The following is a 7,923-nucleotide window of genomic DNA, read 5'->3' as shown; positions in this document are numbered from 1 at the left end:
CCCCTATGTACAAGAATATAACTACTATAATACTGCCCCCTATGTACAAGAATATAACTACTATAATACTGCCCCCTATGTACAAGAATATAACTACTATAATACTGCTCCTATGTACAAGAATATAACTACTATAATACTGCTCCTATGTACAAGAATATAACTACTATAATACTGCCCCCTATGTACAAGAATATAACTACTATAATACTGCTCCTATACACAAGAATATAACTACTATAATACTGCTCCTATGTACAAGAATATAACTACTATAATACTGCCCCCTATGTACAAGAATATAACTACTATAATACTGCTCCTATGTACAAGAATATAACTACTATAATACTGCTCCTATGTACAAGAATATAACTACTATAATACTGCTCCTATGTACAAGAATATAACTACTATAATACTGCTCCTTTATACAAGAATATAACTACTATAATATTGCCCCTATGTACAAGAATATAACTACTATAATACTGCCCCCTATGTACAAGAATATAACTACTATAATACTGCCCCTATGTACAAGAATATAACTACTATAATGCTGCCTCCTATGTACAAGAATCTAATTACTATAATGGTTTTCAGTCTTTAAATGTCAATCCGCCCGGAGGACTGTAGTGAGGGGCACGGCTGGCACACGGACTACTCCTGACGTAACGGTTTTCTCGTGCCATCGGGGACCCCATCCCTCGGTAAATAGTAACGAGAGCACAAACCTTCCTGCTTTTTTCTTTGCCACAGTTCTGTCGCCAAACTAATAAAATCCCCCAACATTTATTAGACGTCACAGAACTTTCACTTGTGGATGAGTCACAGTTTTGGCATCAGGACCAGAATTCCCGGTTTTTGGGGCCTCGGTGCCGTGTGCCCGCTGCCCTGCACCCACTCCCTATGGGAGGGCAGGAGAGGGGTACGTGATACTGAGTGACTGCTCTGCTGGGATACAGCTGTATGTACCGCAGGAGTGGGGTGACTTGTGGCCCTAAAATCTCTCATTGGCCCCTCCCTGCATGCAGAGATCTGATTGGCTCCTGGCCAGCTTCTGCCGCTGCCCAGATGTCAGTTATTCATAGGAGACGCGTTATGTAATGGTGCAGGGACTTTCTGTGACGTCGGCCGTGGCAGCGGGTGTCATCCGGCGGGCACAGGCAGCAGCTGGCGAGACACTGGCACACTGTGCAGGAGCTTCAGCTTCACTTCTGCAGAGGGCGTTACAGTGTAAGAAAGTAAAAGGGAAGCTGTCATGTCTGGTGACCCTACTAGTCTGCAGATATATTGTTAATCTGCAGGTAAATGACGTTATCAGGGAGAAATAAATGTTACTCCTCCCTGTAGCCTCCGGCTTTCAGTCATAGAGGCGGCCAATGCGGCTTCAGTCAGCGCTCAGTGCACAGTGACCGCGGCTATCACCACTCCCCGTCACTATGATTGACAGCCAGCTGTGCAGCGCATCTGATAATAATAATAATCTTTTTTATTTATATAGCGCCAACATATTCCGCAGTGCTTTACAATTCATACAATTTACAGACATTATCGACTCTGTCCCCATCAGGGCTCATAATCTACATTCCCTATCAGTCTTTAGAGTGTGGGAAGAAACCGGAGAACCCAGAGGAAACCCACACAAACACGGGGAGAACATACAAACTCCTTGCAGATGTCGTCCTTGGTGGGATTTGAACCCAGGACCCCAGTGCTGCAAGACTGCAGTGCTAACCACTGAGCCACTGTAATGCTGCCCGTGCATCTGTGCAGAGTAAGCTGTCAATCAAAGTTCCAGGGCCGTCGGTCACTGTGCACTGAGTGAGGAGCGACTAAAGCCGCACCGGCCGCCTCCATCACTGAAAGCCGGAGCCTACTGGGAGGAATAAATTCAATTTTCTCCCTGTAGCCGCACGTTCAGTAATGATGACCGAACAGAGTTTTCACATTATTTACCTGCAGATTAACCCTGTATTTGTAGATTAATAGTGTTTGGGGTCATGACAGGTTCCCTTTAAGTCACTTTGTAAAACTCTTCTTTTTCATGTGCCTCAGGCGGCGACCTCTCCCCCCTCCAGTCACCTCCAGAGCTGCAGTCACAGTCTTATGTCAGACTCCAGCCCCTATCTCCCACAATGCTATGTTCTCTACCGCACTGCTTCTAATGTAGAGACTCGCTCTGTGCAGACCCTGAACCAGCAGGGGCTGTGTGCGGAAAGAGCACGAGTGCAGCTCTGGGGGCGACCGGAGTAGAAACCCGGATGTGGCTCAGGTGTCCGGCGCTGATCTGTTCCTTTTTAAGGGGAATAAAATAATGAAAACCTTCAGAACTTTCTTCTAGACGAGGCTTCTCTATTCCTGTTGTCAGTATCTCTGCTTGCTGCGGTGAATGGAAACTTCTCACAGCTGAGGGCTGGTCACCTGTCTGTTCAGATTGGAGCTAAACTGATACATTGTAACAAACTATTGTCTCTAGATTGGTCTCTAGGTCCCTGAAGGACCGGGGCCGGACAGGACTGCGGCCTCTGCACCCCGTATAGATGTGTCAGGTAGCTATAGTGGGTGCAGTCACCCTGGGGCCCTGAAGTCTAGAGGGGCCCTGGAGTCTAGAGGGGCCCAAATGGTCTCTGGCTCATATAAGAAGACCATTCCCATTAGTTGGGGGTCTTGTTGGAAGATTTTGCATTGGGGCCCCCGAGCCTGAAATCACAGCACTGACTCCATAACACAAGTCCGGAGCCCCTCAGGGTCCCATTCCCTGTATGATGGGAGTGTAGGTCACATTCTGGATCTCCCATGTCCGGACCCCGTCTCTCGGCTTCCTGGTGGTCTCCCGGCCCATTTACCCAGTCATCTCCTGCTGCCAAACCCAGCAGCGTCTTCCAGAACAATCCGTGCGAGTCTAATGGTTCCTGCAATGTTCCAGGCGTGCCGGGGCTCAGAGTTCGATGACGGGATTCAGACCGACTCGGGACCGGCCAACGACTCGCTGGAGACGGACGCCAATCCCCGATACAAGATCCCCGTGGAGGCCGATTTTCTCTTTGCCTATTCAACTGTGCCAGGTAATGGTGAGGGGCCGGGACGGGGGGCCACATCACCCACATCTACAATATCGTAGCACAGGGTCGCTCCGCAGGGGCCGCAGTGTCACCAAACCAGGGAGGCCGGAGCAGAGCCAGGACTCGCAGCCTCCATTGTATTTTTGCTGCAGGGCTCGTCCTTCTTAGGACTAAAGAATCAGCCCCCTTCTCTGTCCCAGCCGATGTATAAACTGAGGGGCCTGACTACTGATATCAATAGCCCAAATATGGAAAGAGAAGGGGACTGGACTAACTATAGAAATATGCAGTCAGCCAGCCCCCTTCTCTGTCCCAGCCGATCTATACACTGAGGGGGGCTGTCTGATTATATCAATGGCTGATGTATAGGGAGAAGGGGCTGACTGACTGCTTATTTGACTAGCGAAACCAGCCCCCTTGTCTTTTTATCCATTGGCCATTGATATCAGCAGTCAGCCAGCCCCCTTCTCTTTCTATCCATCGGCCATTGATATCAGCACTCAGCCAGACCCTTTGTCTTTTTATCCATTGGCCATTGATATCAGCAGTCAGCCAGCCCCCTTCTCTTTCTATCCATCGGCCATTGATATCAGCACTCAGCCAGACCCCTTGTCTTTTTATCCATTGGCCATTGATATCAGCAGTCAGCCAGCCCCCTTCTCTTTCTATCCATCGGCCATTGATATCAGCACTCAGCCAGCCCCCTTCTCTTTCTATCCATCGTCCATTGAGATCAGTAGTCAGCCAGCCCCCTTCTCTTTCTATCCATCGTCCATTGAGATCAGTAGTCAGCCAGCCCCCTTCTCTTTCTATCCATCGTCCATTGATATCAGCACTCAGCCAGCCCCCTTCTCTTTCTATCCATTGGCCATTGATATCAGTAGTCAGCCAGCTCCCTTCTCTTTCTATACATCAGCCATTGATATCAGCAGTCAGCCAGCTCCCTTCTCTTTCTATACATCAGCCATTGATATCAGCAGTCAGCTAGCTCCCTTCTGTCACAGCTCATGTATGGACAGGGAAGGGGTCTGGCTTAGCTATTGGAATAGTCAGCCCCCCAGGTCACACACAGCACAGGTCACACGGGAACTTATAAATCTCTCCTGTGTTAAGCACAGGGCAGAAGTGGCGCGCGTGGGGGAGCGCTGCGGAGATTTCTGTGCTGCTGATACATTTGTATCAGCATCTACAATTATTGTGGACAACCCCTTTAATCACAGTAAAAATAGAAGACTTTACAACTGTTTACAGTCCTTTTTCTCTCCTCGCTGACAGTGAATGAGGATAGTCGTTTCCATCCGGAGCAGTAATCCTGTCCATGTCCTGCTCTCAGCAGTGAATACATTGTATCCAGTGTAGACACCAGACTGATACATTGTAACAAACCCGCAGACAGATTGGTGCAGCTGCTGCTTGATAGCTTTTGTATAGGAGAGCAGCTGTGCACAAGATGGCGGTGCAATTGTTCAGCCTCATTCACTGACAGCAAGCAGCAGGCTAGTGATGGGCACCTAGGCTCTACAGACAGCTCTGACCCCGGTGTCTCTGCAGGTTACTACTCCTGGAGGAATCCGGGCCGGGGGTCTTGGTTCGTCCAGGCGCTGTGCAGCGTTCTCAATGAGCACGGGAAGCAGCTGGAGATCATGCAGATTCTCACCAGAGTCAACTTTCTGGTGGCCACCAACTTCGAGTCCTGGTCCGATGACCCGCGCTACAGCGAGAAGAAGCAGATCCCGTGCGTGGTGTCCATGCTCACCAAGGAACTGTACTTCTAGAGGATGTTCAGACCCGCGGGGGTCACTTATATTCAGGGAGCCTCCGGGCAACGCTCAAGACAGAAAACTGGGTCACAAAGTGGATCCCTCCAGGGATCTCAGCGCTTCCTTATGTCTGTGTCTTGTGATCGTGTCCGTCTTATTATCTAAGTTCTGTGGACTCCACCGTGCGGATTACTGAGCAGATCCCGGCCTTAGGCCACGTTCACATCTTCAGTATTTTCCATCAGTATTTGTTCCACTCTTGGTTTTGGCTTACAAATACTGATGGAAAATACTGACCAAATACTGAACGTGTGAACGTGGCCTTATAGACACAATTCCCACTACCCCATCTGTTCCTGGGAAAGCTGGGTGAGCAATGGGGGCTGCCATTACAGATGTTACAGGGCTTGTCCCTCCGCTTTCTTACAGTCCCGAATGGCCACCTGGAGCCGGGGAACATACTGCCCCCAACTGGCCAGTGACACTGCGTGTCCCCCGGTTTTCCCAGAAACAGATGTAATGTGATAGGACCACTCAGGGACCTGCATTTTCTGGAAAAGGTGCTCATAAAATCCCTGCTCCTTGTCCCATGAGCAGAATATTCGGGGTACCTCTGTGACAGCCCCAACAATCAGTATCCACGATCCCGGGACGGTCACATCTGCACCTGAAATGTGTTCACGGATTTGTTGATAAATAGCCCCTCCCCCTTCAGTCACAAACTCCGCCCACTGCCTGCAAAAGTCCAAGAAGATTCAACATATGGAAATAAAATGAACTATCCAGAAACGACGAGAATCAGTCACTGGTCAGAAGAATGCAACAAGAAAGCAAAGAATCCATGCTGGAAAAGTTTTATAACAATAAGTTTTAATAAAAAACTTTTGTCTTCTTCTAAATGTTCTTCTTTTTATGGATCAAAGATTTTATATTCTCAATATCCTGTGAACAGTATTGGGTGCTATGAATAATACACAAAGTACGGGAGCAAGAAAGTGTAATAATACTGCCCCTATGTACAAGAATATAACTACTATAATACTGCTCCTATGTACAAGAATATAACTACTATAATACTGCCCCCTATGTACAAGAATATAACTACTATAATACTGCCCCTATGTACAAGAATATAACTACTATAATACTGCCTCCTATGTACAAGAATATAACTGCTATAATACTGCCCCCTATGTACAAGAATATAACTACTATAATACTGCCCCTATGTACAAGAATATAACTACTATAATACTGCCCCCTATGTACAAGAATATAACTACTATAATACTGCCCCCTATGTACAAGAATATAACTACTATAATACTGCTCCTATGTACAAGAATATAACTACTATAATACTGCCCCCTATGTACAAGAATATAACTACTATAATACTGCTCCTATGTACAAGAATATAACTACTATAATACTGCTCCTAAGTACAAGAATATAACTACTATAATACTGCTCCTATATACAAGAATATAACTACTATAATACTGCCCCTATGTACAAGAATATAACTACTATAATACTGCCCCTATGTACAAGAATATAACTACTATAATACTGCTCCTATGTACAAGAATATAACTACTATAATACTGCCCCCTATGTACAAGAATATAATTACTATAATACTGCTCCTTTGTACAAGAATATAACTACTATAATACTGCTCCTATGTACAAGAATATAGTACTGTAATACTGCTCCTATGTACAAGAATATAACTACTATAATACTGCTCCTATGTACAAGAATATAACTACTATAATACTGCTCCTATGTACAAGAATATAACTACTATAATACTGCTCCCTATGTACAAGAATATAACTACTATAATACTGCTCCTATGTACAAGAATATAACTACTATAATACTGCCCCCTATGTACAAGAATATAACTACTATAATACTGCCCCCTATGTACAAGAATATAACTGCTATAATACTGCCCATATGTACAAGAATATAACTACTATAATACTGCCCCCTATGTACAAGAATATAACTACTATAATACTGCTCCTATGCACAAGAATATAACTACTATAATACTGCTCCTATGTACAAGAATAAAACTACTATAATACTGCCTGCCCTATGGACAAGAATATAACTACTATAATACTGCTCCTATGTACAAGAATATAACTACTATAATACTGCTCCTATGTACAAGAATATAACTACTATAATACTGCTCCTATGTACAAGAATATAACTACTATAATACTGCTCCCTATGTACAAGAATATAACTACTATAATACTGCCCCTATGTACAAGAATATAACTACTATAATACTGCCTGCCCTATGTACAAGAATATAACTACTATAATACTGCTCCTATGTACAAGAATATAACTACTATAATACTGCTCCTATGTACAAGAATATAACTACTATAATACTGCTCCCTATGTACAAGAATATAACTACTATAATACTGCTCCCTATGTACAAGAATATAACTACTATAATACTGCCCCCTATGTACAAGAATATAACTACTATAATACTGCTCCTATATACAAGAATATAACTACTATAATACTGCTCCTATATACAAGAATATAACTACTATAATACTGCTCCTATGTACAAGAATATAACTACTATAATACTGCTCCCTATGTACAAGAATATAACTACTATAATACTGCTCCCTATGTACAAGAATATAACTACTATAATACTGCTCCTATGTACAAGAATATAACTACTATAATACTGCTCCCTATGTACAAGAATATAACTACTATAATACTGCTCCTATGTACAAGAATATAACTACTATAATACTGCCCCTATGTACAAGAATATAACTACTATAATACTGCCCCCTATGTACAAGAATATAACTACTATAATACTGCCCCCTATGTACAAGAATATAACTACTATAATACTGCTCCTATGTACAAGAATATAACTACTATAATACTGCTCCCTATGTACAAGAATATAACTACTATAATACTGCTCCTATGTACAAGAATATAACTACTATAATACTGCTCCCTATGTACAAGAATATAACTACTATAATACTGCTCCCTATGTACAAGAATATAACTACTAT

General features: G+C 43.8%; 1 protein-coding gene across 1 annotated transcript; it reads left to right on the top strand.

The window, feature by feature from the left end:
- The first annotated feature begins 2,896 nt into the window (after window positions 1-2,896).
- On the top strand, window positions 2,897-5,727 carry LOC141271168 (caspase-7-like). The gene is made up of 2 exons (XM_073681271.1): window positions 2,897-3,071; window positions 4,620-5,727. The coding sequence occupies exons 1-2, from the start codon at window positions 2,912-2,914 to the stop codon at window positions 4,841-4,843; spliced, it is 384 nt and encodes a 127-aa protein (XP_073537372.1). The 5' UTR covers window positions 2,897-2,911; the 3' UTR covers window positions 4,844-5,727.
- Window positions 5,728-7,923: the final 2,196 nt, after the last annotated feature.

This window comes from Phyllobates terribilis, unplaced genomic scaffold, assembly GCF_046119375.1.
Source record: "Phyllobates terribilis strain yellow unplaced genomic scaffold, ASM4611937v1 Scaffold_5__5_contigs__length_657084704, whole genome shotgun sequence".
NCBI lineage: Eukaryota > Metazoa > Chordata > Amphibia > Anura > Dendrobatidae > Phyllobates > Phyllobates terribilis.
Note: the sequence above shows the minus strand (reverse complement) of the source record. Positions and strands in the feature narration are given on the sequence as shown.